At 41.4% G+C, this 23,936-nt stretch overlaps 1 protein-coding gene across 9 annotated transcripts in view; it reads left to right on the top strand.

Annotated features, from left to right (window-relative positions):
• SAP130 (Sin3A associated protein 130) overlaps positions 1-23,936 on the top strand; it is a 75,555-nt gene that overhangs the window by 28,183 nt on the left and 23,436 nt on the right. For 4 of the 9 annotated variants that reach the window (XM_029225136.1, XM_029225132.1, XM_029225138.1 and 1 more), the window contains 5 exons: positions 2,925-3,227; positions 4,049-4,226; positions 10,625-10,729; positions 21,551-21,909; positions 22,735-22,785. In XM_029225136.1, the coding sequence (XP_029080969.1) occupies positions 2,925-3,227; positions 4,049-4,226; positions 10,625-10,729; positions 21,551-21,909; positions 22,735-22,785 (996 nt within the window). The remainder of the gene's footprint in view (positions 1-2,924; positions 3,228-4,048; positions 4,227-10,624; positions 10,730-21,550; positions 21,910-22,734; positions 22,786-23,936) is intronic. The other 5 variants (XM_029225137.1, XM_029225135.1, XM_029225140.1 and 2 more) reach the window with 3 other exon arrangements.

The following is a 23,936-nucleotide window of genomic DNA, read 5'->3' as shown; positions in this document are numbered from 1 at the left end:
AGAGCGCAAACTCAGTAGTTGTGGCGCACGGGCCTAGTTGCTCCGCGGCATGTAGGATCTTCCCGGAACAGGGCTTGAACCCATGTCCCCTGCATTGGCAGATTCTTAACCACTGCGCCACCAGGCAAGTCCCAATACTGAGGTTTAAATAGCTTTGAAAATAGGTTCCTCCATCTCTACATTGCTCTATGTGTGTGTTTTGATTTTTTTTTTTTTTTGCAGGGTGGGGGGTGTTTGTTTTTCAAAACCTTCTTTTTAAAGGAACTTCATAACAGTGTTTTTTTATTAACAATCTTATAAAGTAGAATAATGTTTAATTGATTGTTGCCAAAAGTAGGATGCAAAAAGTATCACAGAAGCATGTTGACAATTAGGAAGTAAATTTCACGTGTGTGTGTGTCACACTAACTGCTGAAAATTCTTAAGTCTCTTTATCAGTAACAGCACTTACCTTCAGGTTCTCTCCTTCATCTACTACCTCGAATTCTATAACAGTGAAGTTCTATAACAGAACTCTATAACAGAATTCTATAACACGATTCTATAACAGAACTTCTGTAACAGTGCAGTCATTTTGCTTTTATGGAGAAGGTCATTCATGACCACTGTGTATTTCTCTGAATGCTAGCCAGCTGAAAAGGGCATGCAGAGTCTCTCTTGACCTAGAATCAACTATGCAGACACTATCATGCTATATAAACCTTTATTGTAAAAATCCATCATAAGAGCACTGTCTGAAGTGTTGGGGATCCTGCCAGTCATCTGTTTCTCTACATTATTCCTCTTTCATCACTGCTGTAGCCCTGATAGATACTAACACAGAAAAATGAATAGTACGTTCAATACTTTATTTCTTCCAGGATCAAACTGTCATTGTTGGTGCAGATGATAGGTAATATATTATTTCTCAGACATGTGAATCTAAACATGGATGGACACAAATGAAAAAATGACTTAGTAACCAGCTTACAGTATCCTATTGAATATTTATTGAAACCCTACTTTTTTGTAAGGTCCTGTGTAAGGCTCCTATGCTAGGCTCTATTTTTAAAGTTGACTTTTAGACAGCTTTCAACAAGCTTAGAGTCTAGTAGGAAGATTAGACATGAAGAGATATTATAATATGCTGAATCTTAAAAGAGGGGCTTGAGCAAAGCCATGCTGCTTCTGAGGTAAGAGGTTATGTCTACTTGAGAAGGTAGGGTTGGAGGTCAGGAGTGATTTCCTGAAGGAAGTGACATTTGGAAAGCATCTTTCAGAAAGTATAGGGCAGAGCCGTAGTGGGTTTGGAGAAAAGCACATTTCTGTCTGTGAATAAAGTATTAGCTAGAGTATGTGGTCGGAAGAGAGTGGTTTGGTTTGGGCAGGAGCATAGTGCGAGTGAGAACACAGAGTGTGAAATAAGATTGGATCTTAAAAAGGCTTGGAGTGGTGACCAGACTGCAGGCAAGTGACCAAAAACTGTTATTTAACAGAAATAGCACAGATACACTTCTCAGGAAGAAGCTATAATGCTCTGGAAATTGTGTATGTATCTATTTTACAAAGGAAGAATTACAGTATAGCCATGACTAAATTTACACGTAGTAACTTTTCACTGTACTTTGCTTATGCATAATAATAATTTAAACCTTTATCTCTATGGTTTATAAAACATTTTCAGTTAGATTATTTTTTAAAAATTGAGGTGTAATTGACATATATTAGTTTCACATGTACAGCCTAATGATTCAATGTTTATATATATTGCAAAATAATCACCACAAGTCTAGTTAACATCTGTCACCGTCCAGTTAAAGATTGTTTTTCTTGTGATGAGAACTTTTAAGATCTACTCTCTTAGCAAACTTCCAAATATACAATACAGTATTGCTAACTATAGTCGTCATGCTGTACATTACATCCCCATGACTTATTTATCTTATAACTGGAAGTTTGTACCTTTTGGCCACCTTTACCCATTTCGCCCACTCTCCACCCCTGCCTATGGCACCCACCAGTCGTCTTTGTATCCAAGAGCTTGGTTTATTTTTGTTTTCTGCATTTTTGATTCCATATATAAGTGAGATCATATGGTATTTGTCATTCTCTTTGTGACTTATTTCACTAAGCATAATACCCTTTAGGTCCATCCATGTTGTCACAAATGGCAGTACTTCGGGTTTTTCTTTTTTAATGGCTGAGTAATATTCCATTATGTGTGTATGGATATATATACCATATCTTTTTTATCCATTCATCCACTAATGGACACAGATTGTTTCCATATCTTGGCTATTCTAAATAATGCTGCAGTGAACATGGGGATACGTATATCTTTTTCCAGATTGTTTTGATGACCGAGAAGAAAAGTCTTTTGTTTGTTTGTTTTCTTTCCACAAGCAGTGAGAAATCGCTTCTTTTTTTTGTCGCTTCCTGGGAATGTTTTTGTTTTCAGTTTTGTTTGTTTGTTTGTTTTTAATATACACAGATGATATGTTTGCCTGATAGATAAAAGGACAAGTTACTTCTCTCTTCAGTGCATATTTTGGAATATAAAATTCACAACTACTGTATTTCAGAAGTGCCTGTGATAGTGGTTCTATCAATTAAAGCAAAGATTCTTGACCTGGAGGCATGGATGTATCTCAGAAGTTTTATATTAATTACTTACATAGTTGCCTGGCTCACATTTGGCTTTTAATAAATGATTGCTTTTTTCTCATTTTAATGCTATTTCTAGCAATCTGCAGAGATCGTATCAAATTGGTGCAAGTAGTGGGGGGGAAGCCTCAACGTATAGAGTTTACGTAGCACTTTTTTTTTTTAACTGAGAGTTTAGATCTTGAACAGTGGAAAAATTGTTTTGATTTGAGTGTCTTTCTCCTTATGTGGACTGTGCCAATCAAAGCTAACATTTTTGTCACTTTTTGCATCATTTTTAGTTTCAGCTCAGGCTCCAAACTCTGCCATCACGGCTCAGACTGGAGTCGGGGTGGCGTCCACAGTCCACCTGAACCCCATGCAGTTGATGACAGTGGATGCATCCCACGCTCGACATATCCAAGGGATCCAGCCAGCCCCCATCAGTACACAGGGCATCCAGCCAGCTCCCATTGGGACCCCAGGGATCCAGCCAGCCCCCATAGGCACACAGGGCATTCACTCAGCAACCCCAATCAGCACCCAAGGACTTCAGCCTGCACCAATAGGGACCCAGCAGCCTCAGCCTGAAGGAAAGACTTCAGGTAATTTTAATTTTTTACATGGAAGTTGGTGTGGAGGGAAAAGGTACACAGGGTTTGAATCATGGTTCTGCCACTTGCTGGCTTTGTGGTCTCAGGTAAGCTCGCTAGGCCTTGATTTTCTCTTTGTAACATGAGTTGCTTAGAACTTGCCTGTCAGGGTCTTTGTAAGCATTCGAAACTACGTACATAAACAGCCTAACGTGCGCTTGCACATGGGGAGAAGCGTTCTAAAAGAACTCTTAGTTGAGGGAGTACATTCACCTTATAAGACTAGCGTTCTCATTCCATTTCAAGATTTTCTTTTTCTTTTTTACCTTTTGGTCGTGCTGCGTGGCTTGCGGGATCTTAGTTCCCCGACCAGGGATTGAACCTGGGCCCTGGCAGTGGAAGTGCGGAGTCCTAAGAACTGGACCCCCAGGAAATTCCCTAAGATTTTTTTTGGAGTTGTTTATAAAGCTGTAAAGATAGACTGGAATGTTGGTACCATTATTAGGAATTGAGAGGTGGTGGTATTTCACCAAAAAACTGTAGCAGAACATTTCTTGCAGTATACTATATACTTTATGTATCTTATCTCACTTATTAGTAATTATGATTGTAGAGCAAAGAAAAGACGTTCTTAATCGTGCATCAGTAGACTTTTTGTAACCTCCCCAATTTGCCATCTGCTTTTGTCCGTATCCCTCATCTTCTTGAAATTGGACAGTCCTAACATGGATACTCTTGATTGTGGTGGTCTGATCGTTGTTTTTTGTCTTACGTGACATTTTAGTGATGTTACTTCCGTTTCCTTCTCTTCATTGCTCTTTCCTGTCCTCCAGCAGTGGTGTTGGCAGATGGAGCCACAATTGTAGCCAACCCTCTTAGCAACCCATTCAGTGCTGCTCCAGCAGCAACAACTGTGGTGCAGACTCACAGCCAGAGTGCGAGCACCAACGCTCCAGCCCAGGGCTCGTCCCCACGGCCAAGTATACTCCGGAAGAAACCTGCCACAGACGGGTGAGTAGATCCAGAAGTGCCAAAGGACACTGCTAATTCTGGAAGTAATTGGTGTAAGCAGTAGGCAGTAATCCAGTGCTGATAGCAAACTCAATTTCCTCCCAAATAACTTGACCGCCGGGTTATTCAGTAGAGCCTTGCCAAGCTCAGACTGCAGGATGGTAAGAATCCAGGAGTCAGTTGGGTGTCAATTTGTAAGCATGTGTTGCATATTACGTACTTTGAGGAGTTCTCTCTGGTTCTGAGAGTTTAACCCTAGAACCCCTAAAGTAGCTTGAAGTGAACTCTTCAGGCTTGTCTAGCTAGGCACAGTAATGTGTGCTGTGTATTTTTTCCTCATTGTCCTAAATGAATTGTTGCTCAGGGCAAGCAGTCTCCCAAGTGTATTAAGGGTCGTATTTAGTAGCAAGTAGTGTTCTGTGTTGTCATGTAAGCTTCTGAGTTGGTGGGTCACAGGTGGGAAGGTATGTGCTCTGCCATAACAGAGACCAGAGTCTCTGTCTTAATACTAGGTCAGTCCATGACACAGTAACCATATTAATGAAAACACAAGGCAGAGCTTGTAGTTAAGATGGCAGATTGAACATGCACTTCTAAATTTCTCTTCCTCTCAAAACCCTACAGAACTTATAGTAAAGAGGCTTTTTAAAAAGACTGTAGGGAATTTCCTGGTGGTCCGTGGTTAGGACGCCACGCTTTCACTGCCAAGGGCGCACGTTCCATCCCTGGTTGGGGAACTAGGATCCCACAAGCCACACAGTACGGCCAAAAATAAGTAAGTGGGTAAGTAAATAAATAAATATTTTTTTAAAAAAAGATTATAAACACACAGAGATGGGGAGAATAGGAGAAGACACAACAGCAACAAGTCTTTGAAGCTGGAAAGCAAATAGGCAAGTGCTCACTCGCTCCCTTAGCCGTGAAAAAGGTGAACGTTAAGTCTGCAGAGAAGAGCGCTGAGAACCATCCTTGTTTAAATTGTGAATCTTCAAAAGGACCAGGAGCGGGAAGAACTGGGGGTATCCACCTGGATTAGCCAGCACAGTGAAGGGCATGGTGCTGTACCAAAAACGGATTAGGGGACCAAGCCTGTGTGGAGTGCTGAGACTTCTCCCTCGTGGCTGACACGACCCTGGCAGCTGAATTTAACTCTGTTGACAGAAAGTGAGAAGACGACTGTACTCTGCTTCTAGGGTCCGTTCCAGCCCGAGGGGAAAGAGCTAAGGATACCAGCGGTAGGGGTGTAAGGACACTAAGGACAGGGCTCCGATTGCCCTTAAAGTAAACAAGCCCCGCCACAAGCTCAGAGCTTCCAGCCGGCTTTTTAGTCCCCCCACTCCTCCTCATGAGCGTGCAGCCAAGCCTATCAGGTATCTGAGGGTTCTTCTAACAATGCAAGATAGAAGCCACAGCGAACGCACTGAAAAAAGCAGCTCGGAAGATGCAGAGGCTAGGCAAGGAGAATAAAACTAAAAACAAAACATAAGAACACATGAACAGAGACAGACACTGTCAGTACCATCTTCAAAGGACAAATGAAAACTGCATCCATGAAACAGGAAGGCCATGCTCCACAAAAGGAACATTCCGAGAACAAGAATGTGTCCAGAAATCAAAAACTCAGTAGAAAACTTGAAAAGTAAAATTGAGGAAATCTCTCAAAAGTAGAGCAAAAAGACAAAGAGATAGAGAATAGGAGAGAAAAGACCCAAAATTTAAAGAGCCAGTTCAGGAGATCCTGCCTCCAAGTGATGGGGTTTCAGCAAGACAGATCAGAGAAGAGAAGAGGACGACTTAAAAATAATTCATAGAAAATCACCAAAACCGAAGGGTAGGAGTTTCCTATTTTAATGAACCATGAAATGCTTGGTACAGTAGATGGCAATGGATACAAACTGGCACCAAGGTAAAATATTTTGAAATTTCACAGCACTGGACAAAATGAGATCTGCCCCTTCTCCCATGCTTCGTCACCTCCAAAGTCCCTTCTGCTGTGCCCTCTGAGATCGTCCGTCATCATCTCAGTCCCCTGTGGCCTGACCTCTTCTCTGAGCATGGCTTCTTGCTTTAATTGGAACCTGGCTCTTCTCCGGGGTCTCGACTTCCTCGACTCTCCCCAGGGTGGTGGCTGTCTCTCCCTCCCCATTCCATCCTGTCACTGGGCCTGGAGGTGGGGTGGCTGTCCTCTTTGGGCCTCACTGCCACTTTCAGGCCCATCCTTCTCAACAGTGGACATGCTTCCTGGTCTGTATTTAGATTTCATAAAATTTGCAATTGAAAAAGCAGTTTCACATAGCCAGGTTAATCCAGACCCACTGAAAAGTTTTCCAGTAACTGAACCAAGTACCAGTTTTTAAATTCAAATTAGTTTAAATGAAATATTGTTAAAAATCATGCTCATCAGTTGCACTTGTCACCTTTCAAGTGCTTAGTAGCCCCATGTGGCTGGTGGCTACCTTGTGGGACAGATTCAGGTTTGATTTGGGGTCTGTGTTTGTCCTTCAGAAGGTACATAGTGTCTGGCTGTGTCATACCGTCTTCAACTTTAATGTAAACAGAAATGATTTCCCAGCTCTCTGGCCTCTCAGTTGCTTGAATGCATCCTCTGCATCCGCCCTCCCTCAGCAGGGCACACCCATGAGCGCTGGCACTCCACGGCACAAAAGTTCAGCAGCTTTTTCTGTACCCTAGGGTCCCACAGCCCGCCTCTCTTTCCACGTCCCTGGCAGCGACTCCCAACAAGACCCAGCTGGGAGCCTTCAGTCTATTGGTCCTTACCACCCTTTCACTTTCCTCACTGCCTTTCCTGGCCTCTCTGTCTGCCCTCCCTGGTTCAGAGTCTGTGGTGCGTTGCAGTCATTTCCTTGCGTGCAGCCTCAGCTTCCCTGTCGTCCTCTTCACTTTGTCAAAGTCAGAGTTAAAACCCAGCGTTCTGCTTAATTTGTGTTGTGCCGCTTGCCTGTGTGCAGCAGAGTGTTGCCTCGTCCGCCTTAACCTCACACACCTCCCCAGGGATCTCCCAGCGGACCAGCACAGTCTGCTTTCCTTGGCCATTCCTCCAGACACCCGGGTACCTCTGCTCCTTTCCAGACTTCCACGCCTCCTCTCCCGCGTTCACTTGTAGCTAATGAATGTGCCCACCTACTTTTTTCTTTCTGCTACGTTCTTGAGAAAATGGAAACACACAGAAGAGAAGTTCACAAGCTAGCTGTCACAGGCTTGCCTGCCTGCCTCTGTCTCCAGCTCCGCCTCCATCTCTCAGTGGTGGGCTCATCACTCAGAGCTGAGCTCTCAGGTCGTCTCTCCAGAGTGCCTGACTGCCGCCCGTCTCACCTCCGTGAGAACTGCTCCAGCTCTTCTGCCTCTCTCCTCCGTCAGTTTTTTCTTGTTAGTGGATCCTTCACATAAACAAGTATAAACTTGTTATCATTTCTTCCACTTTGCTCCACTCTCTGCCCCATTTTTTTGCTCCTGTTTGCAGTGAAAATGAAGGCATTGTCTCTGTTTGCTAGCCCCACTTCTTCCAGTCTCTCTTTCTTTCAGCACTTTCACTGAAGTATAGAAAACTGCACAGATAATGTATGTACAGTGTAATGAGTCAGCACAAACGTATAACTGCTGTATCGGTTAAGAAACAGGACATTACCAGCACTTTCTCCCAAAGATTACTAACCAGTTTTTCTTTTTTTTTTTTTTTTCAGTTTTTCTTTTTACCCTATGGATTTGTTTTGCCTCTTTTTGAGCTCCCATAGAATCATATACATTTTTTGTGTGAGTCCATCTTCTTTCACTTGATTTTGGGAGATTGATCCATGTTACTGCATATAATTGTAACTTTTTTTACGGTTATATAAAATGCCCTTGTCTGAGAATACCATAGTTTAACCATGGATATTTGGGTTATTTCCAGTTTAGGGCCGTAATGGTTATTTCCAGTTTCGGGCCATAATGTTACCCCGAACATCTTTGTGCATCACCTTTGATGCATCCATAAATGAAGTGCTGTTATGTACCTCGGAGGGGATTTGCTGGGCTGTGGGCTGTGCTCATTTTCAGCTCCAGCAGGTAACGCCAGCAGTTTGTCCAGGTGTTTGTACCCATTTACACTCTCACCAGCAGTGGGGTCCTTGCCTTCATCATCATCGACGCTTGTTATTTGGCACTCTTTTTTAAGTTTGGTCATTCTGTGGGTTTATAGTAGTGTATCTCTTTAGGGGTTTGGAGGGCTTGTTTGTACTGAGGAATGGGGGATTGAGTGGTCTTGCTTTTTTGTTTATTTCTTACTTTTTATTGTGGAAGGTTTAAACATAATACAAATTTGAACATCTGAATTTATACCCATCATTCAACTTCAGTTATTAACTTATCAGTTCATGTTTTATCTGTATGCCTTTCCACCATATTATTTTGAAGCAAATCATAGGGAACACATCATTTTGTTTGTATATATTTGTATATATTTCAGCATGTGTTTATTGAAATACATACTTTAAAAAAATGTTATAACCCCATAATGTTATCAAATATTTAGTCATTGTTCAAACTTCCAGTGATCTCAAATGTCACAAATTTTGTTTTGTTATATTATTTATTTGAGTCTGTATTCTGATAAGGTACACACATTACGATTGGTCGATATGTCTATTAAGACTCTTCTAATATATGTTACCTCCATTTCTTTTTTCCTTGCAGTTTGTCTGTTGAAGAAACTTGGTCTTTTGTCCTGTAGAGTTTTCCTCTCCCCTCCCAACTCTTCCTGAATATGTCGATTGCATCCCCATTCTGTTAGTTCCCTAGGGCTGCTATAACAAATTACCCCAAGTTTGATGGCTTAAAACAACAAAAGTTTATTCTCACAGTTCTGATGACTAGAAGTCTGAAATCAACACGTCGGCAGGGTTGGTTCCTTCTGAACACTCTCAGGGAGGATCCACGCCGTGCCCTTCTTCCAGCTTCTGGTGGCTCTTGGCGGTCCTTTGTGTTGCTTGGCCTGTGGATGCACCACTCCAATCTCTACTTCCTTATCCACATGGCCTTCCCTCTGTGTCTGTGTGTCTCAAATCTCCCTCTCCTTTCTGTTGAAAGGATACCGATCATTGGATTTAGGACCTGCCCTAAGTCTAGAATGATCTTATCTACTTAATTACGTTGGCAAAGACCCTATTTTTTTTACATTCACGAGTAGCAGGGGTTAGGACTCGGATGGGTCATATTAGGGAACACAGTCCAACCCCCTGCCCCCATTGTCTGGTTTCACTTGTTATTCTCTCCTCCACATTTTCTCTAAGTTGTTACTTGAATCTAAAGGCTTGGTGAACTTCACTTTTTCTCCCCTTTTGGCAAGACACCTTCCTAAGTTGGTGGTTTAGTCTTTTTATCAGGAGAAGTATGCTGTGTGGAAGTCAACCTTTTTGAGATGTTAGCAGTCTTACGATCAGTGTCTGGATCCATTCACAGTTAGGCATTGCAAAGTGGTATGCTCTAGCCGTTTCGTCTCAGACGGACTCTTCTAGCATTTGCTTGCACCACTCCGCCAAAACTAAATGTGTCAAGATCACTTATGACTTCCACATTGCTAAGCTCCAGTAGTTAGTGGTCAGTCGGAGCCACGTGTGGCCTCTGTACTGCGTGACACAGTTGATCACTAGCTACCTTGATCAACTGTTTTCGCTCAGTTCCTCAGGTCAGTATAAATACATAGGTACAATAATGATTGTAACTGCTAAACAGATTTAAATGTTATTTTGTTTTTAAGTTTTTTTATTATTTATTTATGTTTTATATATTTATTTATTTATTTTTGGCTGCGTTGGGTCTTCATTGCTGCGTGTGGACTTTCTCTGGTGGTGAGGGGGGGCTACTCTTCATTGCGGTGCGCGGCCCTCTCATCGCGGTGACTTCTCGTTGCGGAGCACAGGCTCTAGGTGCGAGGGCGTCAGTAGTTGTGGCGTGTGGGCTCAGTAGTTGTGGCTCGTGGGCTCTAGAGCAGACTAAGTACTTGTGGCACATGGGCTTAGTTGCTCTGCGGCATCGGGGATTGAACCCATGTCCCCTGCATTGGCAGGCGGATTCTTAACCACTGCACCACCAGGGAAGTCCCTAAATTTTAATATTAAGTACAAAGGAGATACGTAGGTAGAAGGTAGAAGAAGCAGGTAAAAGAGTCGCAATGGTTGCTTCCTGAAGAGAGACAGGCAGGAAGTGGGGAGGCAGGGGGAAGGGATCTGCTGTATGTTATTAAAAGCGTTTTAGTACTATTTGGTTTTTTAAATAATCTGCCTTCATTACTTTGGTAAAATTTGAAAATCCATTAAAAAATACCTAGCCATAGGTACACTTAGCAAATGTGTAGTTCTTATCCTTTAATGCCGTCTGGGTTTGTCTCTTTACCCTTTCAGAATGGCAGTTCGGAAAACCCTCATTCCTCCTCAGCCTCCTGAAGTGGCTAGCCCTCGAGTGGAGAGCTCTGTGCGGAGTACGTCTGGGTCGCCTAGGCCTGCAGGGTGAGCACATCATTGAGGACAGGAAAGTCTAATACATGTCGCAGACTTCACATCATTTGCCTCTAAAAAGAACCACTAGTGTGTGCGTCTGAAAGAACCATTTTCTAGCTATGAGATCTGGACACGTTTCTCAACCTCTCTGACCGTTATTTACCTCATTTATGAAGTGGGCATACTTACAGCACCTGCCTCATAGGCTCCTTGTGTATTGAAACCACTTAGAACAGAGCCTGCCTCACAGTAAACACCCAGTTATTGTTGCTATCGAAAATGGCATCATGACAATAGTTAATGCATTCTGTTTTCTTTACTCTTCATCTCCTTGATTCTAAAAGTAATATTTTGGAAAAGAAAATGAGACAATATAAAAATATTTAAGGTATAAAGAGAAAATCGTCCTATTCTCCACCCCCCCTCCAGTGGCACTCCCCCAGAGTAATATTGATTGGTTAAAGTTCTGTTAAGCATCTTTCCACATCTTTTTCTACATACACGTGTAGATTGATAGATTCTTAAAAACAGGGATTTTGTTGATTGTTTTATATACTGCATTTTATACTTATATCTGTAATAGCTTACCATGTTAATATATTTATATCTACTTCTTCATAAAACTTCAAAAAAAATTTATGAATGCCATGTGTGTGCCAAGTGTCATTTTAGAATCTGGGGATATAAGAGTGACTGAAAGTGTCCATTCTCCTTAAGCTTACTATCTAGTGAGTGTAGAGAAATAATAAATATGTGAAGAAAAAGAAAACAGTGTAAATGGAATATAAGTGATGGGAGGAAGGGGTGATGACTTACAGAAAGGCCTCTCTGAGCAGAGGCTTTAAGAGCATGGAGGAATAAGCCACATGCTCCCTGATGTCAGACTGTCAGGCAGAGGAAAGAGCAGGGACTAAGACTTTGAGGTAGGAGTATTTGCAGTCACCACTTTGTACATTAGTGCAGGAATGTGCAAATAACCATGTAAACGGAAACTGTGCATGGTTATTTATAATTGTTGTGACCTTAAAAACATTTGTGAACATATCAAAAACTCTCTTAACTGTCAGTTAAAATATATAGGGAAATGAAAAACATTGTAAAACTAAAATTTATTTAGTACACTGTAATTTGAACATCAGAAACGCTGAGAATTAAAGTGTTTTATTTCCTTCTAAAAGCTAATCAAGTGGGAATTCCCTGGCAGTCCAGGGGTTAGGGCTCCACGCTTTCACTGCTGAGGGCCCAGGTTCAAACCCTGGTCGGGAACAAAGATCCCACAAGCTGCGCAGCATAGCCAAAAAAGAATAAATAAATAAATAAATAAATAAATAAATAAATAAAAGCCAATCGAGAGTACAGTTGGCCCTCTGTATCTAAGGGTTCCACATCTCGAGCATCCACAGGTATCCATGGATTTTGGTATCTGCGGGGGTGGGCATTGAGGGACGACCGTAGTTGGAACAATGTTTCCCTTATTCACATTGAATAACTTATGATACAGAGCAAGAGTCCTCCTATGCTTCGGTGAATTGTCACACTCCTTTCTAAGTTCGGGTCTGCCCTGACATTTTATCCTATCTTTTTTTTCTTTTGGCTGCATTGGGTCTTCATTACTGTGAGTGCGGGCTTCAGTAGTTGTGGCACGTGGGCTCAGTAGTTGTGGCACATGGGCTTAGTTGCTCCATGACGTGTGGGGTCTTCCCAGACCAGGGATCAAACCCGTGTCCCCTGCATTGGCAGGCGGATTTTTTTTTTAAGAATTTATTTATTATTTTTTGGCTGTGTTGGGTCTTCGTTGCTGTGCGCAGGCTTTCTCTGCTTGCGGCGAGTGGGGGCTACTCTTCGTTGTGGTGCGCGGGTTTCTCATTGCGGTGGCTTCTCTCGTTGCGGAGCACGGGCTCTAGGTGCGTGGGCTTCAGTAGCTATAACACACGGGACTCAGTAGTTGTGGCGCGTGGGCTTAGTTGCTCCACGGCCTGTGAGGTCTTGCCGGACCAGGGCTCAAACCCTTGTCCCCTGCATTGGCAGGTGGATTCTTAACCACTACTCCATCAGGGAAGTCCGGCAGGCAGATTCTTAACCACTGTGCCACCAGGGAAGTCCCTGTCCTTTGTCTTTTCAGTGTTGTAAATTATTTCCAGAAGTTCCTTTAATGTGAGGTTGTTGCCAGCATCACTTCCAGGTACATCTTTATCCTTTTATCAAACCATCTTCCTTAACTAATCCTTGGAATCTGGGTGCACATTCCACAGCAGCATCTTTATCTGTGCTAGCAGTTTCACCAGATAGCTTACATTAATCAAATTAATGCTGACTATTGAAAAAATGAATCCAGCCTTTATTGGCTGTAAAAGGCTTTGGTTTTTTGGGTTTTTTTAATCCTCCCTGTAATTTCCATCTTCTTTCAATGTGGCAGTTAATTCAACACTTTGGTCTGAGTGATTGGGTTGTTGTGGGGTTTTTTTACAGTCTTCAATCCAGAATGGAAGTAAATACTCCGTTTCACTATAGTGGCTTACAGTAAAATGACTTTACCACCTTTTTTACATTCATTGGACTTTCTCAGTGTGGTCCAAGCCATAGCTTCATACAAGCCTAGGTCTCATCCTAAATTATCTTTGCTGTTGCCATTTTCAGATCTTCTAATCACATCCCATTTTACTTCTAGATTTATCACATTTTTTTCTGCATTTTCATCGCTGTTGGCCAGTTCTCTTTCAGTCGTTCATTTTTGTAAAATTTCACCTGGGTTTATCACTAGGAAACTAGACAGCACAGCTACACACTTCGCTGTCTGCATGAACTGAGAAGCAGATGTGCAGTAATCAACCAGTCAACGACATACTTCGAAAGAAGTGATGTGCGATGTGCATGTCTGTAAGTTACAGAGTGATTTGTGGACCGAAGAGCTAGTAGCAAAGTTTGCACTTTATGAAGTTACTCACAGTTAATAATTATACTGTAGTAACTGAAATTCGAACAGTGTTGGTGGGGGACTGAGGGAATACAGTTACACGTATGTATGTGAAAGTCACACATGTCAGTGTTGTGCGAAGTAAGCACTGTCTGTATATTAGGAATAAACAAGGAGCAGCAAGGGAGAGCAGCCTAGAATGAGGGGCAGGGTTGTACAAAATGGTTCAGAGATAACAATGAGAGCCAGATTACGTATACAGGGCTTTGTGGGCCATTCAAAATCCTTTGGATTTTATTTTGAGTGAGACAGGAGTGCCATCCGAGGGCTAAGGCATAGGAGTGACATGATTTGACTTATTTCTAAAAGGATTGCTCTGGCTGCTGTGCTGAGAATCAACTGAAAGAAGACAAGAGTGGAAGCAGTGAGACCAAGTAGGAGATGATAAAACCTTAGACTCTCTTAATGGCTTGGATCAGCATGGAGGTAGTAAAAGTCTTCAGAAGAGTTCAGATTCTCAATATGTATTGAAGGTACAGCTGTCAGAATTTTCTGAGTGGAGAGAAAGGGAAGGAGGCAATGATAGCTACCAATTTTTGCCTGAGCAACTACAGGTAAGGAATTACCCTTTCTGAAGTGAGAAATAGCAAGGGGGAAATCAGGAGTTTACTTTTAGATATTTTATTTTGAGATATCCAAGTGGTTAAACACACCCAAGTGGAGATGTCACGTGCATAGCTGGGTATATATTTCTGAAGTATATACAATTCTGGAATTGAAGATGGAGGTCCATGCTGCTGATTAAGATTTGGGAATTAAAGCAGGTACTGGCATACCTTGTTTTATGGCGCTTCACAGATACTGCATTTTTTTACAAATTGCAGGTTTATGGCAGCCCTACATCAAGCAACTCTATCAGTGCCATTTTTTTTTTTTTTTTTCAGCATTTGCCCACTTTGTGTCTCTATGTCACATTTTGGTAATTTTCACCGTATTTCAAACTTTTTCATTATTGTTATATCCGCTATAGTGATCTGTAATCAGTGATTTCTGATGTCACTGCTGTGATTCCCTGAAGGCTCAGATGATGGTTAGCTTTTTATAGCAAAAAAGTATTTTTTACAATTAAAGCATGTATATTGTGTTTTTTCAGGCATAATGCTGTTGCACACTTAATAGACTACAGTATAGTGTAAACATAACTTTTACATGCACTGAGCAACCAAAAAATTTGTGTGACTCGCTTTATTGCGATATTCATTTTATTGCAGTGGTCTGGAGCCAAGCCTGCATCTCTAAGGTATGTTGTATGTATGCTTTAACACCATGAGAGTGGAAAAGCTCCCATTGACAGTGAGTATAAATAGAGAAGTGGTACAAGGACCACACCTTAGGACATAACCATCTTTAGAGGTCAGGAAAGTACAAAACCAGAAAAGGAGACTGTATTCCTGTACTGTGTTATGTTCCCAGATAGGCTGGTGCCATAATTAAGTCCTCAGTTAATGAACATTTAAGTTATTTCCATTTATCACTGTAATAAACATTACTACAGTGAATCTCATTATCTATCATTGAGCCTCATTGCAGACATTTCTCAGGGATAGATTTCTGGAAGTAGCATTGATGGGTCAAAGTAAACGTGCAGTTTAAATTCTGATTTCCAATCACTCTACCTTTTTACATGCTTACAAGATATGTGTTCCCATTTCCTGCACATTCTTGCCAACACCAGATATTAATTGCAAACGTAATACACTTATTTTCAGTTGTTTAAGATTTTTTTTTAAACAAAGTAGCATATGGAGTTATTTTTAAAGTGGTAGAAAAAAAGTAGTTCATGGAGGTGAAGAGCACACTGTGATGTATCAATACAAAAGTTTATCCCTTGTGAGAAAAACGTGCAGAAACTTGGGTGAGGAGGGGCTGTTGTAGACTCTTTCCTGGGCTTAGTATGGTTCAGAGAAGCTGTGGGGTGGGCCCCATACAGGCACCCAGGCTGGCCTTTTTTTGCAGTTGGCAGTCTGTTTCTGTGGCACCTGAAAGAAGAGAGTATTTGGATTGTGAAAAGCAACCAGCTGAAAGAGCAGTTTTCCTACCCTCCCACGCCCAAGGAGTCTCACGTAAATGGCTGTTTCTTGGAATAGCCCAACTCATTTACCGACGAGTAATAACAGAAGGATTGATGGGAAAATAAGTTTAAAAAGTAGGAAAAAAGCAACAAAATATACTAGTTTGTTCACTGAGAACACTCACCAGAAAAACATTTACAGGGAACAGATGAAATTTATAACAGAATATTTGACTGTGAATAGAAATTACTTAACGAAATAGCCACCACTTTTATGAAGCAGAACACAAGGATGAAATACAAAGACTCCCAAGAATAAATGAGAAAACATAAAGAGATGATACGTTAGTGGACAGAATTCAGTAAAGATCTGGAAGAAACCATCACAGAATGAAGTACAGTTAAAACAAAAAACAGTGTAGGCATAGAGGGTGGAAATGAAAAAAGTGAACAAAAATTTTAAAAGAAACAAAACAAAAACCATACAGAACATGCTGTGATACAAGTAAGATCAAACATATACATGTCAACGTCTCTGAAATCAATATATAACTTTAAATTGACTGCATGTTAATATCCTTTCTTTAAATAATGTATTTTTAAGTTCACAAAATATTGGTGTATTGTATAGTGTTGGCAACTTAGATTCACTGAAATACTGAAATAGACTGGTGTTGTGTAGAGATGGTAGTGGGTAGGTTAGAGGAAGGAGACTTCTCAATACATCTTTCGAAACGTGAATACTAATTCAAAACAAAACGTTAAGAAAAGTTGAAATCTTAGAAAACAGTAGATTTAGAAAGTAAATCCAGACGCTAACAAAATAGATATAAAAATTGAATTTTAAAAGAAGTCACATAATACAATACTACAAGGCTACTATTCATGTTTGCTTAGGTTTTCCCTGCCAGCCACTAGTTCATCTTCAAACTCTCCACCAAACCTATAGAAAAGCTCTGAATAAAGGTGGACCTATAGATCTCTGTGTCATTTGTTCTTGGTAACATCCCTCCAGTCCGCATTGGTTGCTCTCTAGGCAACCAATATAATGTGGCAACTCCGAACATCAGACTCCCACCCCTCCCCAGGTTTGTTGCTGTTCCTTGTAGTTGTAGTTGTTTAGTGACTTTTTTGAACTAATTCTTTAAAATCTATATCTTTGTCTAATGCAGCCACTGAAATCTACTTGGTTAACTTTGTAGTCAGCTAATGAAAGAACAGATTTTCTTCAATGCCTGGAACCAATAAGTCTCCATGTGTTTGCCAGAGAGCTCAGTGTGTCTTGGGTACCCTGTCAACACTTAGGCAGGCAGTTGACAGCTCTGCCTAAGCCCTCTCTTCCTGCTTGCACAGAGCCTCACAGTCAGCCAGAGGTGAGACTTAGGGCCTTCTCAGTTCTTCCCTGGGCGTGTGCTTAGCCCCGGGTACGCACACAGCCCTACATGTGCGTGTTGCTTCCTAGACTGCCAGAAATATGTCAGAGCTGTTCAAATCTCCTGTGGATATTTCATTCTCCAGTTTTTCCTTTCACGTTTTTTGGGTAGCTTGTTGTTTGCTTCAACTGTTATCATCCTCTCAGTCAGCTGGGAAACTGATCGATTGCCTCTAATATTTTCCAAAAACACACCTTGGGAAAAGGTCGTTTGCACTGACAAGCTCCAAGTCAAGTCAAATAAGACAGCCTTGCAAATGGGATCAAGCAGACAGGTCATATCGTGGTAATTCTTTGGTAAAGAGGGTTTGTAGTGGCTCTGACCCCTCTGGTAGCAGCAAGGCTGCTGGTTTTCCCTGTCAGTGTGGGCTGTTGGCTGATAAGTCTACTGTGGAGCTGGAAATGGAAGAATGGAAACAGTGCAAGTTAAAACGCCACAAAGTTTACTGTTCTTACCAAGATTCAGCCTATTTTCTTGAATAGTTTTGCCAGATTGTTGAAAGCCTTTGGTTAATTTCTAGGAGTTCTGAAAAAGTTGTTTCTGACTTTCTTTTTTTTTTTTTTTTGCCAGTTTTTTGTTGCTTTTATGAAAAGGAATTTTCAGAGATCCTAAGTCTCATATATTTTTGCTGATGTCTCTGGTTTTTTTTTCTCTCTTTTTTTTTTTTTTTTTTGGTCGTGTTGGGTCTTCGTTGCTGTGCATGGGCTTTCTCCAGTTGCAGCGAGTGAGGGCTACTCTTTGTTGCAGTGTACAGGCTTCTCATTGTGGTGGCTTCTCTTGTTGCGGATCACTGGCTCTAGGCACGTGGGCTTCAGTAGTTGGGGCTCACGGGCTCTAGAGCGCAGGCTCAATAGTTGTGGTACACAGGCTTAGTTGCTCTGCAACATGTGGGATCTTCCAGACCAGGGCTCGAACCCGTGTCCCCTGCATTGGCAGGCGGATTCTTACTGTGCCACCAGGGAAGCCCTATTTTATCTTTTAATTGTCTTTAATTCCAGAATAATCCTTACCTCTACACCACCCTTATATTTTAAAATGCTTATCTTGAAATAATTTAAGACCCACAAGAAGTTGGAAAAGTAGTACAGAAATTTCCCATGTACCCTTTTTCCAGCTTCCCCAAATCATTACATCTTACATGACTCTAGTACATTTTTAAAATGAAAAGACTGGCATTGGTACAATACTGTTGACTTAACTACAGACCTCATTAGAATATCACCAATTTTTATAATGTCCTTTTTTTTTCCTTTGGTATATACTACTTTGAAATTTTATCACATGAATAGATTTGTATAACCACTGTTATAATCAGAATATGGAATTGTTTCAGTACAACAAAGACATTCCCTCATTTACAGTCACACCCTTCCCCCAACCCTAACTCCTTGCCATTCAGCTGTTCTTCATCACTATAATTTTGTCATTTTGAGAGTTTTATGTAAATGGAATCGCATAATTATATATATAATTATATAGCTTATTTTCACTTGGCATAGTACTTTTGAGAGTCTATGCCAAGTTGTAGCATTGTAGTACTGTTTTGGTTGAGCACTGTTTCATCATATGGAGGTAGCACAATCTGTTTATCTGTTCACTCATTGAAGTACATTGGGGTTGTTTCTAGTTTGGGGCTATTACAAATAAAGCTGCTGTAAACATTCATGTACAGTGCTCTGGGTAGACCACATTTTCCACCCATTTTCATTTCTGTAGGATAAAAATCCCAAGAGTGCAGTTGCTGAGTTGCATTGTACATGTATATTTTTAGTTTTATAAGAAACCTCCAAACTGTTTTCCAGGGTAACTGGACCATTTAAAATTCATACCTGCAACATAGGAGATCCTTTTATTATACAACCCTGCTAAACTCATTTATTAGTGTTAGAAGGTTCTTGTTTGTTTGTTTGTCTTTTAATTTTATTTATTTTTGGCTGTGTTGGGTCTTCGTTGCCGCACGCAGGCTTTCTCTAGCTGCGGCGAGCGGGGGCAGCTCTTCATTGCGGTGTGCGGGCTTCTCATTGCGGTGGCTTCTCTTGTTGTGGAGCCAGGCTCTAGGCACGCGGGCTTCAGTAGTTGTGGCATGTGGGCTCAGTCGCTGTGGTTTGTAGGCTCTAGAGCGCAGGCTCAGTAGTTGTGGTGCACGGGCTTACTTACTCTATGGCATGTGGGATCTTCCCAGCCCAGGGCTCGAGCCCGTGTCCCCTGCACTGGCAGGCGGATTCTCACCCACTGCGCCACCAGGGAAGCCCTAGAAGGTTTTTTGTAGAAATAGTTGCTCCACATTCTTTCCTGCACTTGGTATCGTAGGGTATTATATTTTCACCATTCTGATATGTGTGTGGTCGTGTATCATCGAAGCTTTCTTTGCATATCTCTAATGGCTAATAGTGTTGAACATTTTCTTGTGTGCTTATTAGCCTTCTGAATATTTTCTTTAGCAAATTGTTCATTATTCATGTGTTGTGCCCATTTTTAATGGGATTATTTGTTTTCTTAGTGTTGAGTTTACAGACTTCTTTATATTTTCTACATATAACTCCTTTATTAGATATGTGTTTTGTTTTCGTTTTTTTAACCATCTTAAGTGTATATTTCAGCAGTATTAAGCATACTCCCAGTGCTGTGCAACCATTCTCCAGATATTTTTCATCTTGCAAAACTGCAGCTGTATACCTGTTTTACAGCAACTCCCCATTGTCTCTCATTTCAACCCCTGGAAACCACCATTCTGCTTTCTTTTTCGGTGAATTTGACTACTCTAGGTAGCACATATAAATGGAGTCCTACAGTATGGTCACCCCTCGGTACCCTCTCGGGGCATTGGTTCCATGACCTGCGCCCCTGCATATATCAAAAACCATGGACGTTCAAGTCCCTTATATAAAATGGCATAGTATTTTCATGTAACCTACGCATCTCCAGATTACTTATAATACCTAATACAATGTAAATGCTGTGTAAATAGTAGCCAGCATGCACCAAGTTCAAGTTTTGCTTTTTGGAACTTTCTGGAATTTTTTGTCCCTAAATATTTTCCATTCACTGATTGTTGAATCTGCAGATGTGGAGCCTGTGGGTATAGAGGGCCGACTGTATTTTTGTGATTGGCTTATTTTACTTAGCATAATATTCTCAGATATATGCAGTATGTGCTTTGCAGATACATTTTTCAGTCTCTGCCTTGTCTTTTCAATCTCCCAAAATGGTCTTTAGCAAAGCAAAAGTTTTTATTTTATTTATTTATTTTGTGTGTGTGTGTGGTACACGGACCTCTCACTGTTGTGGCCCCTCCCGTTGCGGAGCAGAGGCTCCAGACGCTCAGGCTCAGCGGCCATGGCTCATGGGCCCAGCCGCTCCGCGACATGTGGGATCCTCCCAGACCGGGGCACGAACCCATGTCCCCTGCATCAGCAGGTGGACTCTCAACCACTGCGCCACCAGGGAAGCCCAAAAGTTTTTAATTTTGATGAAGCCCGATTTATCAGTTTTTTGTGCTTTTGGTATCATGTCTAAGAACTCCAGTCATAAAAGTTTTATAGTTTTACATTTTTACGTTTAGATTTATGATCCTTGTTTAGTTCATTTTTGTATATGGTGTGAGGTTTTGGTCAATAATGAATTTTTTGCCTATATAAGTCCTGTTGCGTGGGGCCTTGAACTTGAGGGGTATTGTCTTGTGTTGCTTTTGATATTCTGAATTTTCAGCAGTAGTATATAAATTTTCAGCAGCAGTAATATAAATCAGTAAAGCTTTACAGCTATCAAATGAAATATTTTACTTAAAAAAATGTTTGAGAAGAATTTGTAATGACATCGATGACTTCTTATAAAACTGAAAAAAATAGAATATACATTTTTGAAGACTGTATTTGTAGTTACTTTAGATGTCTGAAGTATTTCTGGTAAAACATACCGGAATGTTGTGGTGACCCTGGGTAGAGGGCTGGGTGTTCAGAGTGGAGGAAAGTTATTCTCAATTTGTATTCTTTTCGATCTTTTCCATGTGCATGAGTTTCCTGTTTTATAAGAAGTAGGTTTACAAGTGACATATGAAGTGTGAGTATAGTTGTTATTAAAAAAAAACCTCCTAAGGCAACATATGCAATAATGAATTCTTGGAGGGAAAAATACACTAATGTAATGAAAATTGGTTGTCTTTCAGTGATGTGACTTTGATTTCTTTAAAGTGTTCTTCGTTTTCTAAATTAATTTTATTACTGCCTATAAAAACGATGGGGATGGTTCTGAAACTTGAATTCCCTTTAAAAGTTACCCTAAAGTTCAACTTTTAAAATCAAGGAATAGAGTTTTAGTTGTGCTGTGTGTTGTACAAAAAGAATTGGACAAATATTCACCTTCTGAGATGATGCAGGTTAAGGCAACTTTCTGTGTTTGCTTTTGTGTTTCAGTGCCAAACCCAAGTCAGAGATCCACGTATCGATGGCCACTCCAGTCACTGTGTCTATGGAGACCATGTCCAATCAAAATAATGATCAGCCCACCGTTGCAGTCCCACCCACCGCTCAGCAGCCTCCACCAGCCATTCCAACTATGATTGCAGCAGCTAGCCCCCCGTCACAACCAGCGGTTGCCCTTCCAACCATTCCTGGAGCAGTTCCCGTCACTCCACCCATCACCACCATTGCCACTGCCCCTCCACCGCCAGTGGCTGTGGGCAGCAGTCTCTCCTCCGTTTTGGGCCCTCCTGTACCTGAGATAAAAGTTAAAGAAGAAGTGGAACCAGTGGACATCATGAGGCCAGTTTCTGGTAAGTTCATTCACAGTATGCTCTTCGCTGGCAGTTGCTTCTTCCCCTTTTCCTAACTCTCCTCAGAGTCCAAACTCTCGTGTGACCCTCAGCCAGGAAGCCCGACGCCTTGATGCCCATTTGAAACTTGTATTTCATTAGTTTTTAATAAATAGGAGAAAGCATTACGCTCCTTTTGAAAACTAAAACCATACTGCTACCCTTTTATAGTTAATTTTCTCACCAAAATCTTGAAAAAGATTATTATTTCCCCAAGAATATCTTTGAACATAGCTTCTTGTATTCATTAAGAAAAGATTGCCATGTAAAAGGGGTTCACAATACAATCATAGCTAAGTGCTGATTAGTTTACAGTGTGTTCCCTGCCAATTTTTGTTGCCTTGTGTATGCAATAAAGTAAGATTTGTGTTGCAGTAAGTAGTCTCTTGATAAATTTATTTGTGATTAGTAAAATCTCAAAACTACCATTGCCCCCTCCCTCTTCTCAACTCTAAACTTCTAGTTTGTAAAAGGCAGGTCACTTTAAAGGTTTTCTTTTTGTTTGGTTGGTTTTCTGTTATTTTAATAACTTACATGTACTCTTATTTTTCCTGACTACAAAAGTAACATTCAGTGTATGAAATTTATAAAGTACAGAGAAAGCCAAAGTGGAAAACAAGTCAGTTTGTCCCATAGTTACCCAGTATTACCCTCTTAACCATTCGGCATGAAGGCCCCCATCTCCCATGCCATCTGTTCAGTTATCAGGTGTGGTCATGCTATGTCTACAGTTTTTAAATCTGCTGTGTATTTATTTGCTTATTTATTTTCATTTTATTATGCCAGGAAATATCCTTCTATGGCACCCATATTTAGCCTCAGCACTTCCGTTGAAAGGTACTGTGGATAACCCTGGAGGGGAAAGGAAATGGTCTCACTTTTGCTGTTCATCTGCTCTTTCAACGTTCTGGATACTTCCTCTTAACCTCTCGGTACTAGGAAGTTGGCAGTAGTCCTTCCTCAAACTGTAGGGCTCTGCACCAGGCACTGATGATCCAACCTTGTACAAAACAAGCACAACCCCATCCTCTTGGAGCTTACCTTCTCGCAAGGGCAACAGACGGTAAAATGAAGTAGAGACAAAATATAAGGGAAAGTTAGGGCTGGAGCTGTGATTTTTAAGAATGTTTTAAAGGAAAGGCCTTACTGAGGAAATGATCTTTGAGCAGAGACATTAAAGAGATGAAATGCTGGCCATGAGGATATCTGGAAGAAGGTCATTTCAGACCGGGAGAGCAGTAAATGTAAAAGCCTGGTGTGCTCAAAGAATAGCAGAGGCAACAGCAGATGGAGCTCAGTAAATGAGGGGAGCGGGATGGACAAGGTCAGAGAAACAGGGTCAAGACTGTGAGAGCCTGTGGGCCACTGTAAGGCCTTCGGCTTTGCTGAGGAAGGTGGGAGCTATTAGAGGGTTCCGAGCAGAAGAGAGACTTGAGCTCACTTCCATTTTTAACAGACCACTCTGGCTGCTCTGTGGGAAAAAGACTGGGAACAAGGGTGGAATTAGGGAGATGTGTTTAGAGCCTGCTGCATTAATTGCAGGGACCAGTGAAGGTTTCAGCCAGGGTAGTAGCAGTACCAGTAGTATGAAGTGGTGAGAGTCTAGATATATTATTGAAGTAGAACTGAGAGGATTTCTTTATGAAGATGGAATGTTGTGTGTGAGGAACGGCATCAGAGGCAACTATAAAGTTTTTGGCCTTAGTGTATGGAAGCATAGAGTTGCTGGCAGTTGAGGTTGGGGAGGGTGCGGCGGCGGGGGCGGGGGGGCTCCATTGTGTAGGGAGAGATCAGGAGTTAGTTTTTAATCTTATCCATTAAGTTAGATCTTAATGGATAAGATCATCTGAGGAATGAGCGCACGATAAAAAACAGAAGCAGTTGTGAACTGAGCCCTGGGGCACTGCACCATTTTGAGGAGGGAGAGGAGGCCGAAGCTAGCAAAGGAGACTAAGTGGAGGGGCCAGAGTGATAGGGAGAAAGCGTAG

The sequence above is a fragment of the Monodon monoceros genome, unplaced genomic scaffold (assembly GCF_005190385.1).
Source record: "Monodon monoceros isolate NGI ecotype Baffin Bay Population unplaced genomic scaffold, NGI_Narwhal_1 Super_Scaffold_16, whole genome shotgun sequence".
Lineage (NCBI taxonomy): Eukaryota > Metazoa > Chordata > Mammalia > Artiodactyla > Monodontidae > Monodon > Monodon monoceros.
The sequence above is the reverse complement of the archived record's forward strand: the minus strand, read 5'-3'. Positions and strand labels throughout refer to the sequence as shown.